This window comes from Leucoraja erinacea, unplaced genomic scaffold (assembly GCF_028641065.1).
Source record: "Leucoraja erinacea ecotype New England unplaced genomic scaffold, Leri_hhj_1 Leri_54S, whole genome shotgun sequence".
NCBI classification, from domain to species: Eukaryota; Metazoa; Chordata; class Chondrichthyes; order Rajiformes; family Rajidae; genus Leucoraja; species Leucoraja erinaceus.
Window position 1 is genome coordinate 780882 of NW_026576454.1, and position 26868 is coordinate 807749.

Here is a 26868-nt window from a genome sequence, read left to right on the forward strand (position 1 = left end):
ACCGCAGGGGGAGCTCTGACGTGGAGACCGTTTGCAAACCTCCACGAGAAGAGCTGACTGGCTTGCGGAAAGGCCACATGCGAGGGCAGTGGCGCTCTGCTACCATGATGCACGATTCGGAAATAAAGCAGTGGGGCTTAAAGAATTGGTGACGCAAATGCGAGTTTATGCAAGTTGCCTGTTATAGCTCAACCACTGATGTTCCGGCAACTGGTGGTCTGGCAGCTCCTTTAATCCGGACTAAATTACGAGCGCGCACTTGAAACCCACCACAAAGCCCCCGTGGAGATGTGGCACCTAGGCCGGGTGAGGTGGCCGATCTCAACCTCATCGATTTCCGCGGGCAATTAGCGGGTCAAATCTAACTGCAGCCTCTGTTAGTCGGGCAAAACGGATAATCCAGATGCTCTCTGGCGGTGGACCTGTACATAAGTTGGGGAGTGTCTATACAGATAAATCTTTCCCCGAGGTGGCACCAAAGGTAGATAAATGGTGAAGATGTGTTTTGGCACATTGGTCTTCATCAGCTAAGGTATTGGGACATAATGTTACAATTTCAGTGTGTAAGGCCGCAATTTGAGTGCTGTGTTCATTTCTGATATCGAGGGAAGTCATTCACCTTGATAGACGCTGAGAAGATTTACGAGGATGTTGCCAGGACTCGAGGAAGGTTGCTTCTCGAACTGGAGGCCCATGACTAGTGATGTGCCTTAGGTTTTAGTGCTGGGCCCATTACTGTTTGTCGTCAATATTAATGATTTTGATGAGAATGTACATGGCAAGATTAACAAGTTTGCAGATGATACAAAAGTGGTTGGTTTTAACATGGACCTACATAGTGAATGGTCGGGCAGGTGCATGGTTCCTTGATGGTGGCGTTGCAGGTAGGGTGGTCAAAAAGGCATTTGGCACATTGGCCTTTATAAGTCAGAGCATTGAGTTCAGAAGAAGATTTGAGGAAAGGTCTCAACCCAAAACGTCACCCATTCCTTCGCTCCAGAGATGCTGCCTGTCCCACTGAGATTGAGAGGGGATCTTATAGAAACTTACAAAATTCTTAAGGGGTTGGACAGGCTAGATGCAGGAAGATTGTTCCCGATGTTGGGGAAGTCCAGGACAAGGGGTCACAGCTTAAGGATAAGGGGGAAATCCTTTAAAACCGAGATGAGAAGAACTTTTTTCACACAGAGAGTGGTGAATCTCTGGAACTCTCTGCCACAGAGGGTAGTTGAGGCCAGTTCATTGCCTATATTTAAGAGGGAGTTAGATGTGGCCCTTGTGGCTAAGGGGATTAGAGGGTATGGAGAGAAGGCAGGTACAGGATACTGAGTTGGATGATCAGCCATGATCATATTGAATGGCGGTGCAGGCTCGAAGGACCGAATGGCCTACTCCTGCACCTAATTTCTATGTTTCTATATTTCCTCTGCCTGTTCCTTTCGCCATAGCAACAGGGAAGGCGGCCAATCAGACCGGCCCGTTTCCGGTCCTCCCACCGCCTGCTCCCGGTCCTCCCACCGCCCCTTTCCGCTCTCCCCGCGGCCTGGCCGCCATGGGGACCTCTCCCGCCCGCCCCGGACTGCGCCGTTCCCCTCCCGGCCGCCTCCCCCCCGTCGCCGGGCGGTCACCAGCGGGGTCGGAGCCCCCGGGCGGCGCGGACACAGCGCGACTCACCCGCCGGCTCCACCTCCATCCCGTTCGTCGCCATAACGCCCGGCGGCACCCCGCACGCATGCGCCGCGTTCCCAGTTGACGTCACACGCAGAGCCGGCGTGACCAATCAGACGAGACGTCGCCGCCATGTTGGTAAAGGTCACCGTTGATGGTGAAGGTAGCCATCTTGGTATAGGCGGCCATTTTAGTAAAGGCAGCCATGTTCGTGACGGCCGCCATGTTAGTAAAGGCCGCCATAGTAGTAAAACCCTGTAGATGCTGGGAATCTAAGTCGAAATCAGTTCCTGTGGATGCTGGGAATCTGAGGCAAAATCTTGCACACGCTAGGAATAAGAGGCAAAGATGAATCCTGCAGATACTTGGTATTTGAGGCAAAAACAAATCCTGCAGGTGCTGAAAGACTAAGTCAAAGAACAAATCCAGCAGATGCCAGAAATATGAGGCAAAAATAAATCCTGCAGATGCTGGAAATCTGAGTTTAAATATCCCGTAGGTTCGGTGTAAAGGTAAAATGTCCCGAGTGTATGTGGGATAGTGTTAATGTGTTAGGATCATTGGTGGGCCGAATGGGCTGTTTCCGCACTGTGTCTCTAAACTAAAACTAAACACTAAAAACTAAAAGTTGGAGTGACACATAGTCATACAGCATTCAAATGAGCCCTTCTACTAAACTTGCCCACACCGGCCAACATGCCTGGCCTACACTAGTCCCACCTGCCTGTGTTTGTTCCGAATCCCTCCAAACCTGTCCTATCCATGTAGGTTGACAAAAATGCTGGAGAAACTCATTGGGTGAGGCAGCATCTATGGAGCGAAGGAAATAGGCAACGTTTCAGGCCAAAACCCTTCTTCAGACTGATGTGAGGGTGGAGGAGGGGGGGGGGGGGGGGGGGGGATAGAGGGAGGGGAGGGGGAGGGGGGGAGGGTGAAGGGAGGGTGAACCAGGGGGGGGGGAGGGTGAAGGTGTAACAATAGGATTGTTTATTTAAGTACTGTTGTACGGGGGACTGTTTTAGAGGTGACACTGGGCTTGTGGCCCAGTTGCAGATAAGGGTACAGAGGCAGATGGATGAACTGCACAAAGCCAATAAAGTTCAAGTAAGCAAAGCTGCTTTAATCATCCATTATGTATCGTCCAGATAGAGACAGAACATAATGAAACAAAGGGGAGGGGGAAGAAAGGAAGAGGTGGAACCAGTGGGCTGAGGGAGAGCTGAGAAGGGGAGGAGAAAGTAAGGACAACCTGAAATTAGAGAAGTCAATGTTCATACCGCTGGGGTGTAAACTGCCCAAGCGAAATATGAGGTGCTGCTGCTCCAATTTACGGTGATCCTCCCTCTGGCCATGGTGGAGGCCGAGGACAGGAGGGTCAGATTCGGAATGGGAGGGGGAGTTGAAGTGCTGAGCCACCGGGAGATCAGGTTGGTTATTGCAACCGGGCGAAGGCGTTCGGCGAAACGATCGGCAAGCCTACGCTTGGTCTCACCGATGTAGAGCAGCTGACACCCAGAGCAGCGGATGCAGTAGATCAGGTTGGAGGAGGTGCAGGTGAACTTCTGCCGCCCCTGGAAAGACTGCTTGGGTCCTTGAATGGAGTCAAGGGGGGAGGTAAAGCGACAAGTGTAGCATTTCTTGCGGTTGCAAGGGAAAGTGCCCGGAGAGGGGGTGGTTTGGGTGGGAAGGGACGAATTGACCAGGGAGTTACGGAGGGAGCGGTCTCTGTGGAAAGCACAGACGGGACGAGATGGGAAAATTGCAAAAATTCTATCCATGTACCTGTCCAAATGATTAAATCTTATCTATCTATCTATCTATCTATCTATCTATCTATCTATCTATCTATCTATCTATCTATCTATCTATGCTGTACAACACCGATCCCTGCTGGAGCAAGGTAGGAAGGGCAATCAGTGAAGACAGTGTTGGAGTAAGTAGGCGGCTCAGGCAGTATCTCTGGAGAACGTGGAATTGGCGAGGTTTCAGGCTGGGACACATCTTCAGTCTGTTCCGTGTTCGTGCCCGAGAGAGATTCCTTGTGTGAAGGGCAGCAAAGCAGTGGGACCAAAAGCTGCCTTTCCCTGACCGGGAATCGAACCCGGGCCGCGGCGGTGAGAGCGCCGAATCCTAACCACTAGACCACCAGGGAAGCTGCCACTGAGGCAGACATTGTACTACTTCCTCTTGCAATTACTCACACTCATTCTCACCACTTGCCACACCAAAAACACACACTAACTGAACAAATGTCTCCTCATCCCTAACTCAACTCTATGGGGCTTTGCTAAGATTACAGCCGCAATATTGAGGGAGAGGGAGTGAGGGGAGGGGGGAGAGAAGATGGGGGCGGAGAGGAGGGAAGAGCGGGAGGCGGGAGGGGGGGGGGGGGGGGAGTTAAAGAGAGATGGGGGAGGTGTTGAGGGGGAGAGAGGGTAGAGGAGATGGCGAGTCAAGAGTGAGTAAGAAAATGGAGGGGTGGGAGGGGAAGAGATAGGGGCGGGATAGGGGTGTGTGTGGTGAGCATGGAGTATAGAGAGGGGAGCCGGGGAGGAGGGGAGAGAGAGGATGAGAGGGGGTGGGGAGAAACAGAGGGTAGTGGAGAGAAGGGAGACGGTGGGAGAGGCATGGATTGGGGAGGGGAAGGGAGATGGATGGAGAGGGAGGTGGGGAGTGGAGGAGAGGGGGAGAGGAGTGGGGAGAGAGGACAGGGTGAGAGTGCGACAGGGCGACCATGAGTAAATGGCTCTGTCATTGAAATCTGTGTACATTGTCAGAGATGACGCAGGGGATTGGAGATGCAGGAATCTTCAGCAACACAACACACAAACTGCCGGAGGAAGCAGTTCGGGGAGGCAGAGGAACAGGGGGTGTTTCAGGAGGAGTGCCCTGCCTCTCACAGAGCTGCCTCCAGCAGTGAAGGATGCCCCAGGGGAGAACCAACACCATGCCGTCTGGTGCCTTCAGAAGGTCTGGTGTGTGGGTGGAGATGGAAGGAGAAGTTAGACACAAAAAGCTGGAGTAATTCATCGGGACAGGTAGCATCGCATGAGAGAAAGAATGGATGATGTTTTGAGTCAAGACCGGTCTTATACACCAGTTTAAAAAAAACCCATCATGTTTATTCCTTGAAATTACTTAAGTCATAGAGTGATACAGCATTCAACAGGCCCTTTGACCCAACTTGCCCACACCGACCAACATGCCCTCACCTCCCCTTCAATTCCTCTCCCCATCACCCCCCTCTTCCCTCAATATTGCAGCTGTAATATTGGCAGAGCCCCATAGAGTTGAGTTAGGGATGAGGAGACACTTGTTCAGCTAGTGTGTGTTGCAGGTGTGGAAAGTGGTGAGAATGAGTGTGAATAATTGCAAGAGGAAGTAGTACAATGTCTGCCTCAGTGGCAGCTTCCCTGGTGGTCTAGTGGTTAGGATTCGGCGCTCTCACCGCCGCGGCCCGGGTTCGATTCCCGGTCAGGGAAAGGCAGCTTTTGGTCCCACTGCTTTGCTGCCCTTCACACAAGGAATCTCTCTGGTGCCAGAACAAGGGAGAGACTGAAGAAGGGTCCCAACCCGAAACGTCACTTATTTCACTTTCTCCACAGATGCTGCCTTCGCCGCTGAGTCTTTCTTTGTGTCTCTCTTCACTTACTGCACCTCCCTCCTTGCACCAGCAGGAGTCGGCGTTGTACAGCATCGCTCTGTAAACACCACACCACAACACAACACCATTCAAATCGTCACACAGCGTGGAAACAGGCCCTATGTCCCATCTGCACTAGTCCCACCTGCCTGTGGTTGGCCCATATCCCTTTAAACCTGTCCAATCCGTGTACCTGTCTAATTGCTTCTTCAGTGTTGTGATAGTCCCTGCCTCAACTCCCTCCTCCGGCAGCCCGTTCAATACACCAACCACCCTCAATGTAAATAAAAGTCATGTTATTTTATATTGGTGAATCTTTCCACTTCACCTTGAACCCATGGAGTCTTGTTCTTGATTCCTCTCAAGAGATTTAGTGCATCTACCCAATCTATTCCTCTCCTGATTTTATACACTTCCATTAGATCACCCCTCATCCTCCTGTGATCCAGAGAATAAAGCCCTAGCCTGCTCAACCTCTCACTATAGCTCAGGCCATCAAGTCCTGGCAACATCCTCGTAAATGTGCTCTGCACCTTTTCCAGCTTGACAACATCTTTCCAACAAAATCTGCAGTTCCTTGAGTCCCACCGAAAGCTTTCATAAGTTTGTTAATGTTAGGAGCAGAATTAAGCCATTCGGCCCATCAAGTCAACTCAGCCATTCAATCACGGCTGATCTATCTTTCCCTCCTAATCCCATTCTCCTGCCTTCTCCCCATAACCCCTGACACCCGAACTAATCGAGAATCTGACAATCTCCACCTTATAAATATCCATTGGCCTGGCCTCCCCTGCCTTCTGTGGCAATTAATTCAAATATATTGATCCATTTATTTATTTATCATTTTTTATCATCTGTTTTTTTATCTGTCTTTTTCACCCACACATTTAATCAATCAATTAATTAATTAATCAACCATTAAATGATTACACAATTAAATAATTGATTATTCCCCCTCCTCAGGTCCATTTCCATTCCACAGATGCTGCTTGACCCGTTGAGTTACTCCAGTACTTTGTGTCTGCCTTTCGGGTTGTGGTGTTAACAGAGCGGTGGTGCACAACGCTGGAGCAAGGCGGGAGGTGCAGTCAGTAAAGATGGACAAGACACAAAGTGCTGGAGTAACTCCGTGGCTCAGGCAGCATCTGTGGACAACGTGGAATAGGCGATGATTCGGAGCCCGGGACCCTTCTTCAGTCTGTGCCGTGTTCTGGAGCAGGAAGATTTGGCCCTTTGGTCCAACTTGCCCACACTGACCAACATGCCCCCCCCGCCCCCTTCAATTACTCTCCCCATCACCCCCCTCAATATTGCAGCTGTCATCTTAGCAGAGCCCCATAGAGTTGTTAGGGACGAGGAAACATTTGTTCAGCTAGTGTGTAAGGCAGGTGTGGAAAATGGTGAGAATGAGTGTGAGGAAGTAGTACAATGTCTGCCTCAGTGGCAGCTTCCCTGGTGGTCTAGTGGTTAGGATTCGGCGCTCTCACCGCCGCGGCCCGGGTTCGATTCCCGGTCAGGGAAAGGCAGTTTTTGGTCCCACTGCTTTGTTGCCCTTCACACAAGGAATCTTCCTGCCTATTCCACGTTGTCCACAGATGCTGCCAGAGCCGCGGAATTACTCCAGCACTTTGTGTCTTGTCCGTCTTTACTGACTGCACCTCCCGCTTTGCTCCAGCAGGGGTCGGCGCTTTTCAGCACCGCTCTATTAACACCACAACCCGAAAGACAGACACAAAGTACTGGAGTAACTCAGCGGGTCAAGCAGCATCTGTGGAATGGAAATGGACCTGAGGGAGGGGGGAATAATCAATTATTGAATTGGGTAATCATTTAATCAATTGGCTGGTTAATTGGTCAATTGATTGATTAAATATGTAAGTAAAAAGACAGACAGATAGATGATAAAAAATGATAAATAAATAAATGGATAAATATGTTTGAATTAATTGCCACAGAAGGCAGTGGAGGCCAGGTCAATGGATATTTTTAAGGCAGAGATTGTCAGATTCCCGATTAGTTCGGGTGTCAGGGGTTATGGGGAGAAGGCAGGAGAATGGGGTTAGGAGGGAAATCAGCCATGATTGAATGGCTGAGTTGACTTGATGGGCCGAATAGCTTAATTCTGCTCCTAACATTAATGAACTTATTATGAAAGCTTTCGGTGGGACTCAAGGAACTGCAGATTTTGTTGGAAAGATGTTGTCAAGCTGGAAAAGGTGCAGAGAACATTTACGAGGATGTTGCCAGGACTTGATGGCCTGAGCTACAGTGAGAGGTTGAGCAGGCTAGGGCTTTATTCTCTGGATCACAGGAGGATGAGGGGTGATCTTATAGAGGTGTATAAAATCATGTGAGGAATAGATTGGGTAGATGCACAAAATCTCTTGAGAGGAATCGAGAACAAGAGTTCAAGGTGAAGGTGGAAAGATTCGCCCATAAAATAACATTACTTTTATTTACACTGGGTATATGGAACGAGCTGCCGGAGGGGGTTGAGGCAGGGATTATCACAACACTTAAGAAACAATTAGACGGGTGCACGGATTGGACAGGTTTAAAGGGACATGGGCCAACCACAGGCAGGTGGGACCAAAGCTCTAAGATCTTTGGGTGGGACTAGTGTAGATGGGATATGATGGTCAGTGTGAGCAAGCTGGGACATAGGGCCTGTTTCCACGCTGTGTGATAATTTGAATGGTGTGTTATGGTGTTTACCGAGCGATGCTGTACAACGCCGACCCCTGCTGGAGCAAGGAGGGTGGTGCCATCAAGTGAAGAGAGTCACAAAGAAAGACTCAGCGGCGAAGGCAGCATCTGTGGAGAACGTGAAATAGGAGACGTTTCGGGTCTGGACCCTTCTTCAGTCTGTCCCGAGATTCCTTGTGTGAAGGGCAACAAAGCAGTGGGACCAAAAGCTGCATTTCCCTGACCGGGAATCGAACCCGGGCCGCGGCGGTGAGAGCGCCGAATCCTAACCACTAGACCACCAGGGAAGCTGCCACTGAGACAGACATTGTACTACTTCCTCTTGCAATTTACTCACACTCATTCTCAAAACTTTCCACTCCGACAACACACACAAGCTGCACAAATGTCTCCTCAAAGGTACACAAAAAAGCTGGAGAAACTCAGCGGGTGCAGCAGCACCTATGGAGCGAAGGAAATAGGCAACGTTTCGGGCCGAAACCCTTCTTCAGACCGTGTCTCCTCAACACTAACTCAACACTATGGGGCTCTCCTAAGATTACAGCTGCAATATTCTGCTCTCCCAACTCAAAAATCAGTGTGTGCAGGAGAAAGACAAAACACAGGCAGCATCTTTGGAGAACATGGATAGGTACACTTTCTGTCTGTATTAGTAAACCAGCATCTGCAGTTCCTTGTATTAGAATCTGGAATAAGTGCCGGAGGAACTGAGAGGGTTGGTAGCATCTGGGGAGGGATTGAATGGTCAGACCAAGTAACCGAAAGGTAAAGACACAAAGTGTTGGAGTAACTTTGTGTCTGTACATCACTCCAGCATTTTTTTCTTTTTTTGAAAACCAGCTTCTGCAGTTATTTGTATCTGACCACGGACGCTGCCTGACCCGCTGAGTTCCTCCAGCAATTTGTTTGCCCCGGATTCCAGCATCTCAGAGTCCTATTCATGTACGTGTCTGATTGCTTTTTAAAAGTTGCAATAGTACCTGCTTCTATTACCCCCTCCAGCAGATCTTCCATACACCCACCAATCTTTGTGTGAAAAATTCTACCTTTCAGGTTCCATTAAATATTTTCCTCCTCACCATCAACACATATCCTCTGGTCCTTGATTCCCCTAGTCATGGAGTCACACAGCATGAAAACAGGCCCTTCGGCCCAGCTTGCTCACACTGGCCAACATGCCTCATCTACACTAGTCCCATCTGCCTGTATTTGGCCCATATCCCTCCAATCCTGTGCTATCCATGTACCTGTCTTTAAACTGCGATAGTCAACTACCTCCTCCGGCAGTTCGTTCCATACACCCACCACCCTCTGTGTGAAAAATGTTACTCGTCAGGTTTGTATTAAATCTTTCCCCCTTAAACCTATGCTCCCTGCTTCTCAATTCCCCTATACTGGACACGAGACTATGTGATATCTACCCGATCAATTCCACTGCTGATTTTATACACCTCTCGAAGATCATCTCTCATCCTCCTGTGCTCAAGGGAATAAAGCTCTAGCCTGCTCAACCTCTCCCTATAACTCAGGCCTTCTAGGCCTGGCAACATCCTCGTAAATCTTCTCTGCACCCTTTCCAGCTTGACAACATCATTCCGATAAAATCTGTAGTTCCTTGGGTCGAAGCGAAAGGTTTCCCTTCCATGTCCCCCCAAAGATGCTGCCTGGCCCGCTGAGGTCCTCCAGGTTGTGTTTAGTTCCAGATTCAAGCATCTTGAGTCTAACCAAAATATTTCATGTTCATAGGTGATAGGAGCAGAATTAGAACATCGAGCCCATCAAGTCTACTCCGCCATTCAATCTTGCCTGCTATATCTTTCCCTCCTACCCCATTCTCCTGCCTTCTCCCCATAACCGCTGACACCCGTATTAATCAAGAATCTTTCTCTGTCTTAAAAATATCGATTGACTTGGCCTCCGCAGCCGTCTGTGGCAATGAGTTCCACTTTAGTAATGAATTAATTAATTCACTCATTCATTTATTTATTTAGTCAGCGATTGATTAATTAATTAATTATTTAATGCCAATGAATTAATCAAATAATCAATCGATAGATAATCGATGAATTAATGAATGTCAATTAATTCATCAATCATTCGATAGATAGGTAACTCAACTCAATCAATCAATCAACTCAATCAATCAATCAATCAATCAATCAATCAATCAATCAATCAATCAATCAATCAATCAATCAACAATTGATTATTTCCCCGACCTCCCTCGGGTCCATTCCCTCCCCCAAAGATGCTGCCTGACCCGCTGAGTTGCTCCAGCACTTTGTGTCAAAGATGCTCCTCTGGTATCTTTGCTTTGTGTCTGTTTAATTAGGATTTACAGAGCGATGCTGTACCACTCCGGCCCCTGCCGGAGCAAGACGCGAAGTGCAGCCAGTCAAGAGATAGTTACAAAGTGCTGGAGTAACTCAGCGGGTCAGGCAGCATCTCTGGAGAACGTGGAATAGACGACGTTTCGGCCCGGTCCCTTCTTCAGTCTGTTCCTTGTTCCTGCCCCAGAGAGATCCCTAGTGTGAAGGGCTGCAAACCAGTGGGACCAAAAGCTGCCTTTCCCTGACCGGGAATCTGGAGAACATATATCGTTACATAATCTGTCTATATTAGTAATTCAGCATCTGCGGTTCCTGGCATTTACACATGATAGAAACATAGAAACTTAGAAAATAGGTGCAGGAGTAGGCCATTCGGCCCTTCGAGCCTGCACCGCCATTCAATATGATCATGGCTGATCATCCAACTCAGTATCCTTCTCTCCATACCCCCTGATCCCTTTAGCCACAAGGGCCACATCTAACTCCCTCTTAAATATAGCCAATGAACTGACCTCAACTACCTTCTGTGGCAGATAATTCCACAGATTCACCACTCTCTGTGTGAAAAATGTTTTTCTCATCTCGGTCCTAAACGATTTCCCCCTTATCCTTAAACTGTGACCCCTTGTTCTGGACTTCCCCAACATCGGGAACAATTTCTTGCTCCATCTAGCCTGTCCAACCCCTTAAGAATTTTGTACGTTTCTATAAGACCCCCCTCAATCTTCTAAATTCTAGCGAGTACAAACCGAGTCTATCCAGTCTTTCTTCATATGAAAGTCCTGACATCCCAGGAATCAGTCTGGTGAACCTTCTCTGTACTCCCTCTATGGCAAGAATGTATTTGGTGATGGAACCACGATGGGTCTGAAGAAGGATCCCGACCCAAAACGTCACATATCCATGTTCTCCAGAGATGCTACCTGACCCGCTGAGTAACTCCAGCACTTAGTAAGTCAGTCTTACAGAATCTTTGGAATAAATCTGCATCTGCAGTTCTCTCTGTGAGTTACATCAATAATTCTGAGTCACTCCAGTACTTTGTGTCCTTTTTGTCTATCAACCAACCTCTGCAGTTCCTTTTCTCCAGGTGTGCCACTGAATTTCTCTCTATTTTCGGCACAAATCATTTTTCATTCATTACACGATTCACGTGCCGTTAGTTCCATCGGAGAAATTCCTGTAAAGCATGTGAGACCAAAAGCTTCCGTTTCCTTCCCTGACCGGGAATCGAACCCGGGCCACGGCGGCGAGAACACCGAAACCTAACCAGGCAAGCTGCCACTGAGGCAGACATTGTACTGCTTCCTCTTGCAATTACTCACACTCATTCTCACCACTTTCCACAGCGGCAACACACACTAGCTGAACAAATGTCTCCTCATCCTTAACTCTAGTCTGAAGAAGGGTTTCGACCTGAAACATCACCTAGTGTTTTTCTCCAGAGCCGCTGCCTGAGCCGCTGAGTTACCTTTCTGTCCAAGTTCTCCAGAGATGCAGGAGAACACGGATCTGTACACGTCTGAAGAACACTTTGTTTCTATATTAGTAAACCGGCTGGTTTATACCAAAGATGCTTTAGTAATCTCTGGAGAACATGGATAGACCTGGACTTTTCTTCAGACTGATCCCAATCCAGAACCAGCGTCATTCTCCCCGTGACCGAGTGGGTTTTCTCCGGGTTCTCGGGTTTCCTTCCACACCCCAAAGACATGGAAACATAGAAACATAGAAATAGGTGCAGGAGTAGGCCATTCGGCCCTTCGAACCTGCACCGCCATTCAATATGATCATGGCTGATCATCCAACTCAGTATCCTGTACCTGCCTTCTCTCCATACCCCCGATCCATTTAGCCACAAGGGCCACATCTAACTCTTAAATATAGCCAATGATCTAGCCTCAACTACCTTCTGTGGCAGAGAATTCCACAGATTCGCCACTCTCTGTGTAAAAAATGTTTTTCTCATCTCGGTCCTAAAAGACTTTCCTCTTATCCTTAAACTGTGACCCCTTGTCCTGGACTTCCCCAACATCGGGAATAATCTTCCTGCATCCACCCTGTCCAACCCCTTAAGAATTTTGTAAGTTTCTATAAGATCCCTTCTCAATCTTCTAAATCATAGCGAGTACAAGTTTGTAGGTTAATTGGCTTTGTATAAATGTAAATTGTCCCTAGGATAGCGCGGGGATCGCTGGTCGGCACGGACTCGGTGGGCCGAAGGGCCTGTTTCCGCGCTGTATCTCCAAATTAAACCTGCAGTTTCGTATTTCTGCACCAGAAAATTTCATGAAAATAGAAAAGCTGCCGTTCCCTGACCGGGAATCGAACCCGGGCCGCGGCGGTGAGAGCGCCGAATCCTAACCACTAGACCACCAGGGAAGCTGTAAACGCAATAGAGATTATACAGATTGCTCCCGCAATGATTCACACAGCATGGGTTGCATTACAGCGCAGGGTAAGGTTCTTTGCTGCAGCGGGTAGCGAGTAATCTTCTGCTGCTCCCCTCTAGGTACGACGATCTCGCTGCCGCCCAGGGTGTGGGTAAAGGGGACGGGGATAGGGCAGTTGTAATCTCGTAATCTCCCTCTGGGATCGTCCTCTCCTCTCCCCTCCCCTCTCCTCACCCCCATCCTCCTCCCACCCCCCATCCTTCCCCTTCCCCGGGGTGTCTGGGCTCGAACCCCCGGCACCGTTTGTCAAAGGGACCGAGGGTGAAATCTCACTCGTCAAACACTCGTCAAACAGGAACAAAGAACTGCAGATAGACACAAAATGTTGGAGTAACTCAGCGGGTCAGGCAACATCTCTGAAGAACATGGTTAGGTGACATTTCGAGTCGGTACCTTTCTTCAGACTGATTGTAGACCCCCCCCCCCCCACCTCCCCCAACACCTCTCCTGTCCATGTTTTTCAGAAAAACATGGATTTAAAGAGAGATGGATTTAAAGAGAGAGTTAGAGCTCGAGGGGCTAGTGGAGTCAAGGGATATGGGGGAGAAGGCAGGCACGCGTTATTGATAGGGGACGATCAGCCATGATCACAATGAATGGCGGTGCTGGCTCGAAGGGCCGAATGGCCTCCCCCTGCGCCTATTTTCTAAGTTTCTAAACATAAGGAACTACAGAGGCTGTTTTAGAGAGAAAGAATACCCCAAAGTGCTGGAGTAATACAGCGGGTCAGGTAGCATCTCTGGAGAATATGGACAGGTGACGTTTTGGATCGGGACCCTTCTTCAGACTCTTCAAGGTTCCATCTGACGTGGATAGGAGGAACAGCAGATGCTGAAATACTGATATAGACACACGGTGTCAGATTCCCGGTCCGGGGAAGGCAGCTTTTGGTTCCACTACGTTGCTGCCCTTCACACAAGGAACCTCTCTGGTGCGGGAACAAGGAACGGACTGAAGAAGGGTCCCGGCCAGAAACGGCGCCTGTTCCACGTTCTCCAGAGATGCCTGGCCGCTGAGTTACTCCAGCATTTTGTGTCTTGTCTGTCTCCACTGACTGCACCTCCCGCCTTGCTCCAGCAGGGGTCGGCGTTGGACAGCATTTACTGCAGCACTTGGACAGGAGAAGTTTGGGTGGGGGGGGGGGGGGGGGGTCTACAAATTAATCTTGAGAAGGGTGCAGGCTCGAAACGTCACATATTCACGTTCTCCAGAGATGCTGCCTGACCCGCCGAGTTACTCCAGCGCTTAGTGTCTATCTGCAGTTCTTTGTTTCTGTATAACGAGTGAATATTTGGCCAGTTCAGCTCTCCTTAAGGTAGGAGCGGGGAGGGGAAAGGGGCAAACGTCCGGACGCGAGGAGGGGAGAGGATAGGGAGGGTAGGGGAGGAGAGGAGATTACAGCTGTGCTGGTCTTGTACGCGAACCCCTTGCTCTGTCCCCTTTACTCACAGCCCGGGCGGCAGGGAGACCGCCGAGCCTAGAGGCAGGGAGCCGGAGATACTCGCTACACGCTGCAGCAAAGAACTTTTCCCTGCTATGTAATACAATCCATACAAGTTTCATGCTGTGTGAGTCAATGCAAGAGGAATATGTGCAATGTTCGCTGTGCTTACAGTTTCCCTGGTGGTCTAGTGGTTAGGATTCGGCGCTCTCACCGCCGCGGCCCGGGTTCGATTCCCGGTCAGGGAACGGCAGCTTTTGAATTTCTCTGGCGCAGAAATACGAAAGTGCAGATTTAGTTTAAGAATAAGGCGGTGGGCCATTTATAGGTCTGAGATGAGGAAAAACGTTTTCACCCAGAGAGTTTTCAAGAGAGCGTTAGATATAGGGGGGACAAGGGCTCACAATTTAAGGACAAGGGGGAAATCATTTAGGACCGAGATGAGAAAAACATTTTTCACACAGAGAGTGGCGAATCTGTGGAATTCTCTGCCTCAGAAGGTAGTTGAGGCCAGTTCATTGGGTATATTTAAGAGGGAGTTAGATGTGGCCCTTGTGGCTAAAGGGATCAGGGGGTATGGAGAGAAGGCAGGTACAGGATACTGAGTGGATGATCAGCCATGAGCATATTGAATGCCGGTGCTGGCTCGAAGGGCCGAATGGCCTATTCCTGCACATGTTGTCCATATTTCTGTGTTTAATGTAGTATTGTCACGTCGTCTAGATACATGGTGCCTGAATCACTACGGGAGGACATTATGTAATGTTCACGGCCCTTATAGCTTCCCTGGTGGTCTAGTGGTTAGGATTCGGCGCTCTCACCGCCGCGGCCCGGGTTCGATTCCCGGTCAGGGAACGGCAGCTTTTGGATTTTCATGAATTTCTCTGGTGCAGAAATACGAGATTGCACATTTTGTTTAGATTAATGTAGTTTTAGTACCGAGATACACTGCAGAAACAGGCCCTTCGGCCTACCGAGTTCATGCCGACCAGCGATCCCCACACATTAACACTATCCTACGCACACTAGGGACAATTTGCATTTATACCAACAATTAACTGCAAACCGGTTCGTCTTTGGAGCGTGTGTAACCAGAGCACCCGGAGAAAACTCACGTGGTCACGGGGAGAATGGTGTTGGTTCTGGGTTGGGATCAGTCTGGAAAAGATGCAGCCTTTCCATGTTCTCCACAGATGCTGCCCGAGCCACCGAGTTACTTTGTGTCAATCTTTGGAACAAACCAGGATCTGCAGTTCCTTCCTATAACCATATAACCATATAACCATATAACAATTACAGCATGGAAACAGGCCATCTCGGCCCTACAAGTCCGTGCCGAACAATTATTTCCCTTAGTGCCACCTGCCTGTACTCATACCATAACCCTCCATTCCCTTCTCATCCATATGCTTATCCAATTTATTTTTAAATGATACCAACGAACGTGCCTCCACCACTTCCACTGGAAGCTCATTCCACACCGCTACCACTCTCTGAGTAAAGAAGTTCCCCCTCATGTTACCCCTAAACGTCTGTCCCTTAATTCTGAAGTCATGTCCTCTTGTTTGAATCTTCCCTATTCTCAAAGGGAAAAGCTTGTCCACATCAACTCTGTCTATCCCTCTCATCATTTTAAAGACCTCTATCAAGTCCCCCCTTAACCTTCTGTGCTCCAGAGAAAAAAGACCTAACTTATTCAACCTTTCTCTGTAACTTAATTGTTGAAACCCAGGCAACATTCTAGTAAATCTCCTCTGTACTCTCTCTATTTTGTTGACATCCTTCCTATAATTGGGCGACCAAAATTGTACACCATACTCCAGATTTGGTCTTACCAATGCCTTGGACAATTTTAACATTACATCCCAGCTTCTATACTCAATGCTCTGATTTATAAAGGCTAGCATACCAAAAGCTTTCTTTACCACCCTATCTATATGAGATTCCACCTTCAAGGAACTATGCACGGTTATTCCCAGATCCCTCTGTTCAACTGTATTCTTCAATTCCCTACCATTTACCATAGTCTCCACCAGACTGGCCGGGAAGCTAATGGAATTGGGGTTCAACACCTCCCTGTGTGCCTGGGACCTGGACTTTCTCACCGCCAGGCCCCAGGTAGTCAAGATGGGAGGGAATACATCGGAGTCCCTCACCCTGAGCACAGGATCGCCCCAGGGTTGCGTCCTCAGCCCCCTATTGTACTCCCTGTACACACATGACTGTGTGGCTAGGTTCAGCTCCAATTCAATAATTAAGTTTGCTGATGACACTGTGGTGGTGGGCCTGATCTCAGACAACGATGAGAAGGCCTACCGGGAGGAGGTGGCTGATCTAGCACTCTGGTGCCAGGATAACAGCCTCCTCTTGAACATCAAAAAAACGAAGGAGCTGATCATGGACTTTAGGAGGGCACATCATCCGAGGACGTACACTCCATTGAGGATAAATGGTGATCCTGTGGATAGGGTGAACTGTTTTAAATATCTGGGAGTCCACATCTCCGAGGATATGACATGGGCATCACACGCCTCAGCACTCGTGAGTAAGGCAAGGCAGCGCCTTTACCACCTCAGGCAATTGAGGAAATTCAGAGTGTCTCCGAGGATCCTCCAGTGCTTCTACGCAGCGGCGGTGGAAAGCATCTTGTCCGGGAACATTACCATCTGGTTTGGGAATTGCTCTGCCAAGGACAAGAAGGCTCTGCAGAGAGTAGTGCGTTCGGCCGAACGCACTATGGGAACTTCACTCGCCCCCCTGCAGGAACTATACAACAGGAGGTGCAACTCCAGAGCAAATAAAATCATGGGAGACCCCTTCCACCCCTGCAACGGACTGTTCCAGCTGCTACGGTCAGGCAAACGCCTCCGTTGCCATGCGGTGAGAACGGAGAGGTTGAGAAGGAGTTTCTTCCCAGAGGCAATTCGGACTGTAAACGCCTATCTCACCAGGGACTAACTCTACTGAACTTCTTCCTTCCATTATTTATTATGTAAAAGAATATGTGTGTTATGATTGTGTTTATAATTTGTTTGGTTGTTTTGTTGTTTGTCTTTTGCACAAAAGTCCGCGAGCATTGCCACTTTCATTTCACTGCACATCTCGTATGTGTATGTGACAAATAAACTTGACTTGACTTGACTTGACTTGTACGTCCTATTTTGATTTGTCCTGCCAAGGTGTAGCACCTCACATTTATCAGCATTAAACTCCATCTGCTATCTTTCAGCCCATTTTTCCAAATGGCCTAAATCACTCTGTAGACTTTGGAAATCCTCTTCATTATCCACAACACCCCCTATCTTGGTATCATCTGCATACTTACTAATCCAATTTACCACACCTTCATCCAGATCATTGATGTGCATGTCAAACAACAAAGGACCCAACACAGATTCCTGAGGCACCCCACTAGTCACCTGCCTCCAACCCGACAAACAGCCATCCACCATTACCCTCTGGCTTCTCCCATTCAGCCACTGTTGAATCCATCTTGCTATTCCTGCATTTATACCCAACAGTTGAACCTTCTTAACCAACCTTCCATGAGGAAACTTGTCAAAGGCCTTACTAAAGTCCATATAGACAACATCCACTGCTTTACCCTCGTCAATTTCCCTAGTAACCTCTTCAAAAAATTCAAGCAGATTAGTCAAACATGACCTTCCAAACACAAATCCATGTTGACTGTTCATAATCAGACCCTGTTTATCCAGATGCTTATATATATTATCTCTAAGTATCTTTTCCATTAATTTGGCCACCACTGAAGTCAAATTAACAGGTCTATAATTGCTAGGTTTACTCTTAGAACCCTTTTTAAACAATGGAACAACATGCGCAGTAGGCCAATCCTCGGGGACTATTCCCGTTTCTAATGACATTTGAAATATTTCTGTCATACCCCCGGCTATTTCTACACTAACTTCCCTAAATGTCCTAGGAAATATCCTGTCAGGACCTGGAGACTTATCCACTTTTATTTTTTTTTAAAGTGTCAGTACTTCTTTTACTTTGAACCTCATAGTATCCATAGCTTCCCTTACCTCACATAATTCAATATCCTTCTCCTTGGTGAATACCGAAGAAAAGAAATTGTTCAATATCTCCCCCATCTCTTTTGGCTCTGCAGATAGCTGTCCACTCTGTCTCTCCAATGGACCAATTTTATCCCTCGTTATCCGTTTGCTATTAATATAGCTGTAGAAACCCTTTGGATTTACTTTCACCTTACTTGCCAAAGCAACCTCATATCTTCTTTTAGCTTTTCTAATTTCTTTCTTAAGATTCTTTTTACATTCCTTATACTCCTCAAGCACCTCATTTACTTCATGCTGCCTATAATTATTGTAGATCTCACTCTTTTTCCGAACAAGATGTCCAATTTCCCTTGAAAACCAGGGCTCTTTCCAATTTTTATTGTTTCCTTTCAACCGAACAGGGACATAAAGATTTTGTACACTTAAAATTTCCCCTTTAAATGTCCTCCATTTCTCTTCAACATCTTTCCCATAAAACAAAATGTCACAGTTCACTCCTTTTAAATCATCTCGCATCTCATCAAAGTTAGTCTTTCTCCAATCAAAAATCTCAACCCTAGGTCCAGTTCTGACCCTCTCCATAATTATATTGAAACTAATGGTATTGTGATCATTGGACCCGAAGTGCTCCCCAACGCATACCTCCGCCACATGTCCCGTCTTATTTCCTAACAGGAGGTCCAGCACTGCCCCTCCTCTAGTAGGTACCTCTATGTATTGCTGCAAAAAACTATCCTGCACACATTTTACAAACTCCAAACCACCCAGCCCATTTACATAATGTGTTTCCCAGTCTATGTGTGGAAAGTTGAAATCTCCCACAATCACTACCTTGTGCTTACTACTAATATCTGCTATCTCCTTACATATTTGCTCTTCCAATTCTCGTTCCCCATTTGGCGGTCTATAATACACCCCTATAAATGTTGCTACACCTTTCCCACTTCTCAGTTCCACCCAAATAGCCTCCCTAGATGGGCCCTCCAATCTATCCTGCCAAAGCACTGCTGTAATATCTTCCCTGACTAGCAATGCAACACCTCCACCTCTTGCCCCTCCAATTCTATCACACCTGAAGCAACGAAATCCTGGAATATTTAGTTTCCAATCACAGCCCTCCTGCGACCATGTTTCACTGATCGCCACAACATGATACTTCCAGGTGTCTATCCAGACTCTAAGCTCATCCACCTTTCTTACAATGCTCCTAGCATTAAAATATGCACATTTAAGAAACCCCCCGTCTCTTATTCTCTGTTTATTTCCTTTTTTTCTTTCTCCTCTTGTGTCCGAGTGCTTCCCTTTTCTGCTTCCTGCCTCCCATTCTGTCTACTAGCTTTCTCTATTTGAGTCCCTCGCCCCAACCATTCTAGTTTAAAGTCTCCCTTGTGTATGGCCTCTCTCCGGTGTGGATCTACAGGTGTCGGTGAAGGCTCCCTGCCCACGTGAAACACTTCCCACATTCGACACATTCATGCCATCTCCCCTTTCTCGTTCTTGTTGATCACCAGATTTTCCAATTCCACTCCTTCCTTCAGATGGTGTGAACGGACTCTGCCCACGTTTACATTGTGAATCTGGGTTATCCAGCTGACATTGGTCTGGGGGCTTTAGGATGCCTTCTTAAATGCCGTGTAAGAAACTCTGCCGTGGTAAATGCAACAGTGCAGTGAGGGCAGGGGCGAAAGCCTCCTTGGGTCACTCCTGACTTGCGGCAACAAAAAAGGTTGATTTATCAATCGCCGTGTTGATGAACTGAGTGCGACAACCAGACTGCATCACAACAGGACCGATCCCGCACAGTCAGAATATCCCAGTGGGGGCAGTTTATCCCAGTCAGAAGATGCAGTCTGTTCCTGTATCTGTATCTTGACGTATAGTCGCCATCATGGGTTGTCGCATACATTAGGTGTGTCATGTGCAAAGTTGCAATTAAATATTAAAGTGGGCCTTGGAAGTCAGCATCTTTAAATTAATTGTTTCCAGGTTGGTCTTGAAAGTCTTGATTGTCGGGTGCGGTGCGAATGATTCAATTTGCGTATTGTCTTTGGGTGCAGTGAACACCTATAACAGTCTGTATTTGTTGGGATGATGTTGTATTTGATAACCCCCGATTGCCAGGTCTTTGGTTGACTGGATGAATTTGTAGATCGATGATGACTCTTGATGTTGCTTGGAATAAACCCGTGCGTTTCATTATAGATTGTCGTCAGATTTAGAAACATAGAAAATAGGTGCAGGAATAGGCCATTCGGCCCTTCGAGCCTCCACCGCCATTCAATATGATCATGGCTGATCATCCGACTCAGTATCCTGTACCTGCCTTCTCTTCATACCCCCTGATCCCTTTAGCCATAAGGGCCACATCTAACTCCCTCTTAAATACAGCCAATGAACTGGCCTCAACTACCTTCTGTGGCAAAGAGTTCCAGAGATTCACCACTCCCTGTGTGAAAAATGTTTTTCTCAATTTTATCAATCTCAATTTCTCAAATTTAATTTGGTCCTACAGTCTTGAGGGGTTTCCCACTCTAGATCAGCAAGGATTTTAGTGATACTGGACTCCATGCTGTAATCATCAACGATAAACCCTGCAGCTCTATTTTGAATTATTTCTAACTTTTCCCCATCTGTTTTGTTTTGTGGATCCCAGGCATGGATCCCAGACAACCCCAGACATTTGTTGAGCAATACTCAAGTTTGGGTCTCATCAGAGTCTTGCAGGCTATACACTTGGTTCTGTTATTGCAACCATAAATATTTTCCTTCTGCAATCCCAGCATTCTGTTAGCCTTGGTGATTCTTTGGTTGATGTGAATAGACCATTTCAAATCACTGCTAAGTTCCACTCCCATGTAGGGATGATGTTTCACCTCTTCCTGGGTGGAGTGACCCATCTTGTACTTCATGGTAACCGGTTTCCTCCTGTGGGTGACTCACATACTAAAAGCACTTGGAAGAATTGAAAGACTATTGGACCGACTCTGACCATGGACTGTAAGACTAAATATAATCATCCAATTAGGAACCACATTGTTGGAGGGCTCATACATTCGACTTGTCAAGGCTTACTCGATCTTCTAGTGGTGAACCATTTTAACTCCTCTTCCCATTACCATACCAGACATTTCTGTCATGAGACTCCTCACTTAACAGAGTGAGACCACACGCAAGTGCCGGCAACAGCACCTCTTATTTAGTTTAAACACAAACCACCCGTAAAACATCCCCCCTCCTCCATTAAAAGTGGGTTAGCCTGTTCGCAGCTCACAACGATGTATTTCTCTTGGGATCACACAGTCACTAGCCTTGGCGGCCAATCTTCCTCCAGTCGTGGGGGTGGGGGATTAGGAGGGGCCTCACAAGTGGAACAGTTTAGGGCCTCTCTTCATCTAAATCCAGCCCTGCCTTGGCCTTTCAAAGAAACACCCTGATTGAGGTAGCCTGTTACTGGCGCTCGTTTGTCCTGGTCTTTGCTTGCTTTCAGCGCAGCCCACCCCACAATCAGTCAGCAGAAGGTTCCCGAGTTAATCTTATACTTGGTCCTCTCCTCTGCCTGTTGACTGCGGAATTTGCACTTTCGCACGCTGACTATGTAGGTTTAGCCCGGTTTCCGGCAATCCGCATATTTCAATGATGAGGCGGAGCGCATTTCCCCGACTAGCCTGCTGAATTTTGAATCGAGGGAGTGGTGGGATATGGGGATAATAGCATATATCGAGAATGCAAAAGTAGTCAGATTAGTGTAAATAGCAGGTTGATGCTCGGCGCGGTCTTGATGAGTGTAGATGCTGTTTGCGTGCTGCATTTAAAAACCTGTGCGTACCACCTGGCTGGAGTTTTTACGCACATTTTCAACCTCTCACTTCTGAGGTCTGAGGTACCCACCTGCTTTAAAAGGGCATCAATTATACCAAAACCAAAGAACTGATTGTGGACTTTAGAAGGAGTAGGAGGGGGACCCACAGCCCCATTTATATCAACGGGTCGATGTTTGAAAGGGTCAAGAGCTTCAAATTCCTGGGCGTGCACATCTCTGAAGATCTTTCCTGGTCCGAGAACACTAATGCAATTATCAAGAAAGCTCATCAGCGCCTCTACTTCCTGAGAAGATTACGGAGAGTGGGTTTGTTAAGGAGGACTCCCTCCTAACTTCTACAGGTGCACAGCAGAGAGCATGCTGACCGGTTTCATCGTGGCTTGGTTCGTCAACTTGAGCGCCCTGGAGAGGAAAATACTACAAAAAGCAGTAAACACTGCCCAGTCCATCATCGGCTCTGACCTTCCTTCCATCGAGGGGATTTATCGCAGTCGCTACCTCAAAAAGGCTGGCAGTATCATCAAAGACCCACACCATCCTGGCCACACACTCATCTCCCTGCTACCTTCAGGTAGAAGGTGCAGGAGCCTGAAGACAGCAACAACCAGGTTCAGGAATAGTTACTTCCCCACAGCCATCAGGCTGTTAAACCTGGCTCGGACAAAACTCTGATTATTAATAACCCATTTTCTGTTATTTGCACTTTATCAGTTTATTTATTCATGTGTGTATATATTTAAATTATGGTATATGGACACACTGATCTGTTTTGTAGTCAATGCCTACTATGTTCTGTGTGCTGCAGCAAAGCAAGAATTTCATTGTCCTATCAGGGACACATGACAATAAACTCACTTGAACATGAATTTGAACATTTCCCTATAAATCTACGATTCTAACTATTGAGTATAACACTTTAATTGTCTCAGCCTTGATCATTCTTCAGTGTTTAATTAATCTTATCGGTAGAGTAAACGGATATATTAACACAGTCAAATACTGCTCTCTAAACTTTGTCTGTGTTACTGCATAGATGCACGTGTTTGTGCAACAACTAAGCAGCTGCAGCATAAATCCTATTTCTGATACAAAGGTAGGAAGGGAAAAACCTGGATTTCTCAAATGATATATTCGTCGCCATATTAAATAGAATGTAAATACCGCCCATAACAAAATGAAATTCCCGGAAATAATGAACAACAATATCACAGATTTCCTTCGATTCTCCATTTCGGGATCACTGGAGCTCTTCGCATTTTTCTGATCTCGGAGTCTCCTGCGGGCTCTACTGACCACCAAAATATGTCTGACCGTTAAAGTATTGAGCAGCAGAATCAATACAAAAGGGACACAGGGGGTGAGAATATAATGAAGAAACGCAATCGTTGCCCAGGTAGGTGAAATCATAACACGGACATCCATGAAACAAAACCAGGGAGTATTCGCCAATCTGTACCAAGATGTGTACATAAAATACCAGTAAACATTTTTTACACTGCTCAGTGCACTCACCGTGCCCAGAACCACAGCCGCCGTTTTCTCACTGCAATATCTATGCTTCACCTTTTGGCAACAAATGGCAACAAATCGGTCAAAGGTGAAGGAGATGGTGAACCAGACAGAACAGTCGGTCGCTGCGTAAAGCATGACTGCGTGGATATTACACAGGGGGATGGTCTTAACAAATGTCATTTGATGAGCAATCGGAATCTGTCTCAATATCAGGTCAAAGATAATGACCAGTAGATCCGCCGCTGCCATGGCCACCAGGTAGCGAGTCACACAGCTGGAGAGACCACACTTTCCTCGACACAGGATCACAATTGTCACCAGGTTCACTGTGATGCAAAAAGAATGAACATATTACCAGCGCATTGTGTGGTTGACATGAGTTAAGCGCACACTACTTTGATAAAGTTCAGCAGGAATTCCACCAATGCATCTGTGTGATTCTGAAAACAAAGATCAGTATGGGTCTCAACGTATAAGGATTAATAATACCATATGGGTATTACACTGCTCAATATCAACATCGGTAGCAACGACATGGCCCTGTTATGTTTACGATGCCGAGTCTATCCAGACTTCATATGAAAGTCCTGACATCCCAGGAATCAGTCTGGTGAACATTCTCTGTACTCCCTCTATGGCAAGAATGTATTACCTCAGATGTGGAGACCAAAACTGTACGCAATACTTCAGGTGTGGTCTCACCAAGACCCTGTTCAACTGCCGTAGAGCATTCCTGCTCCTATACTCAAATCCTTTTGCTATGAAAGCTAACTTCACTGAAAGCTAACTTGGCTTTCTTCACTGCCTGCTGCACTTGCATGCCTACTTCCAATGACTGGTGTACCATGACACCCAGGTCTCGTTGCATCTCCCCGTTTCCTAATCGGTCAATCGTAACTGTCACTGTATGTCATGTTGTTACTTGTGGGCGGAGCACCAAGGCAAATTCCTTGTATGTGAATACTTGGCCAATAAACTTGCTTACTTACTTCAATTAAAGTTTTGGAAATCAGTCAATTTAACTAAACGGCAAAATGATATTTTATCTGGAGGGCAGGTTTTAGTTCCACGATAACCACAGAGATGTTCAGTTGACGCAAAGAGGAGACGGGGGTAATTTCGACAGAAACATGATTAGGTTCGAGATGTTTAATCATTCTATATCCGCTCCGCAATACTCCTGCACCTGCTGGAATAATGTGATGCCGGAACCCAGCCAGTGTAAGGGCACTAATTTGAAACACTGGCCAGGCCAGTTGCCGCCGCACTTACTCCTTTAACATTTCACATTTTCTACTATCCACTGTGACTTTGTGTGTTCCACCAATTTAGCTGGAACAAGGGAACCCACTACAACGTCACTGTACACGATATCGAACAGTGCAAACACGGGGAAGTTGCCGATCTATCTTCGTTTCATCCCGTAAAATGCACTGGTGAACGTGGCCGTCACGGTAAGAATTACTCGCGCCTTAATAATCCGTCAGCAGAGGGCGATCACTGAACTTGAAATGAATATAGGGAGTTTCGTGAGACATACAGCCAGTTTGTCAAATATTCAAGCACAAACGACAATTCTTCTTACTTACCGGGCACACCGAGAATAGCCAGGATGGGGTAGTATATCTTTTGGATCGCATATATGACTCTAACAATCCATATTTCGTTCATTTCATTGACACCGTTTATCCTCCAATGGCGTTTAGGTTAATTCCTTATTTGATTGTGGAATGGCTCATTGGAAAGGTTCCCTTATTTGAAGGAACGGGATTATCCCTGCGGGACCTTTGTGTGTCATTAGCTCCATGTTGATCACAGTCCCCGAGCAAGCCTGTTGTTCACAGAATGTTGCATAATATTGTGAAGAACCACGTGATATTCAGGTGAAGATCCACAACGCCTTACAATTGTTCGGGCACGTCGGAGAAAACAAATATTGACCGCATATGTATTCTCCCTCATCGCGAGTCTGCAAACCGCTCACCTCCCACGCCCAGTCGGTTGACGTTGCCTGTCAAAGTTAAATCAAAACCTCTATATCTACACGGAAAGTTGCGATACGAGCCCTATTTTTGTTGCATCTTTGCTTTCGCCATTATTTTTTGTACATGAAAAACTACCCACATTAATGATATGCGGCGCATTGAAGAATGCGTTCGTGGTGATTTTTTCTGCACAGAGACGCTCACGATTCCATCATCAGCGGTTCTTTAAATGCCCAGTCACTGATTTGTCTTAACTCAAAATTGGCCAATCCTATACCGAGATTCATATACTTGGTCGGACTATACCGAGATTCATATACATGGTCGGACTATATTGTAATAGTTAAACGTGATCTCCATGCATTTTTGAAATAATGTTTAACACTGACTGACTCGCGAGTTTATTCGTTTATGAAAGAACTGCAGATGCTGGAAAAATAGAAGGTAGACAAACATGCTGGAGAACTCAGCGGGTGAGGCAGCATCTGGGGAGAGGAAGAATGGGCCACGTAAAGAAGGGTCTCGAAGAGGGGTCTCGTCCCGAAACGTCGCATATTCCTTCTCTCCTTAGATGCTGCCTCACCCGCTGAGTTTCTCCAGCATTTTTGTGTATCTCCAGCAATATTTGTGTATCTCATCGAGTTATAGCGTATTACAGTGTGCAAACAGGCCCATCGACACAACTCACCCACACAGGCCAACAATGTCCCAGCTATATAAGTCCCGCATGCCTTAACCCCCTAAACCTGTACTATTCATGTAACTGCCCAACAGATTTTTAAACGATGGGACAGTCCCTGCCTCAACTATATCCTCTGGCAGCTTCTTCCATACACCCACCACCCTCTGTGTGAACAAGTTATCCCTCCGATTAGTTATTAAATATTTTCTCCTTCACCTTGAACCTATGTCCTCTGGTCCTCGATTCTCCTACTCTGGGTAAAATACTCTGCACATCTACTCGATCTATTCCTCTCATGATCTTGTATACTTCTATAAGGTCTCCCATCCTCCTCCGTGGAATAGAGACCCAGCCTACTCAATGTCTCCCTGCAGCTCACACCCTCTAATCCTGCCAACATCCTCTTAGAAACATAGAAACATAGAAATTAGGTGCAGGAGAAGGCCATTCGGCCCTTCGAGCCTGCACCGCCATTCAATATGATCATGGCTGATCATCCAACTCAGTATCCCGTACCTGCCTTCTCTCCATACCCTCTGATCCCCTTAGCCACAAGGGCCACATCTAACTCCCTCTTAAATATAGCCA

The 26868-nt window shown here is 47.0% G+C and overlaps 1 protein-coding gene and 7 non-coding genes across 8 annotated transcripts in view; 4 read left to right on the forward strand and 4 right to left on the reverse strand.

Moving 5' to 3' along the window:
- cops6 (COP9 signalosome subunit 6) overlaps window positions 1-1754 on the reverse strand; it is a 44277-nt gene extending 42523 nt beyond the window's left edge. The window contains exon 1 of the mRNA XM_055630853.1: window positions 1675-1754. Coding sequence (XP_055486828.1) covers window positions 1675-1708 — 34 coding nt within the window. The 5' untranslated portion in view covers window positions 1709-1754. The remainder of the gene's footprint in view (window positions 1-1674) is intronic.
- Window positions 1755-3748: 1994 nt separating this feature from the next.
- Window positions 3749-3820, reverse strand: trnae-cuc (transfer RNA glutamic acid (anticodon CUC)). Its single transcript has one exon. It is a non-coding gene; the product is annotated as a tRNA-Glu (tRNA).
- A 1258-nt stretch (window positions 3821-5078) lies between these two features.
- trnae-cuc (transfer RNA glutamic acid (anticodon CUC)) lies at window positions 5079-5150 on the forward strand. The gene has a single exon. It is a non-coding gene; the product is annotated as a tRNA-Glu (tRNA).
- A 1610-nt stretch (window positions 5151-6760) lies between these two features.
- Window positions 6761-6832, forward strand: trnae-cuc (transfer RNA glutamic acid (anticodon CUC)). Its single transcript has one exon. It is a non-coding gene; the product is annotated as a tRNA-Glu (tRNA).
- Window positions 6833-8232: 1400 nt separating this feature from the next.
- On the reverse strand, window positions 8233-8304 carry trnae-cuc (transfer RNA glutamic acid (anticodon CUC)). Its single transcript has one exon. It is a non-coding gene; the product is annotated as a tRNA-Glu (tRNA).
- A 4353-nt stretch (window positions 8305-12657) lies between these two features.
- On the reverse strand, window positions 12658-12729 carry trnae-cuc (transfer RNA glutamic acid (anticodon CUC)). The gene has a single exon. It is a non-coding gene; the product is annotated as a tRNA-Glu (tRNA).
- A 1688-nt stretch (window positions 12730-14417) lies between these two features.
- On the forward strand, window positions 14418-14489 carry trnae-cuc (transfer RNA glutamic acid (anticodon CUC)). Its single transcript has one exon. It is a non-coding gene; the product is annotated as a tRNA-Glu (tRNA).
- Window positions 14490-15024: 535 nt separating this feature from the next.
- On the forward strand, window positions 15025-15096 carry trnae-cuc (transfer RNA glutamic acid (anticodon CUC)). The gene has a single exon. It is a non-coding gene; the product is annotated as a tRNA-Glu (tRNA).
- The last annotated feature ends 11772 nt before the right edge of the window (window positions 15097-26868 follow it).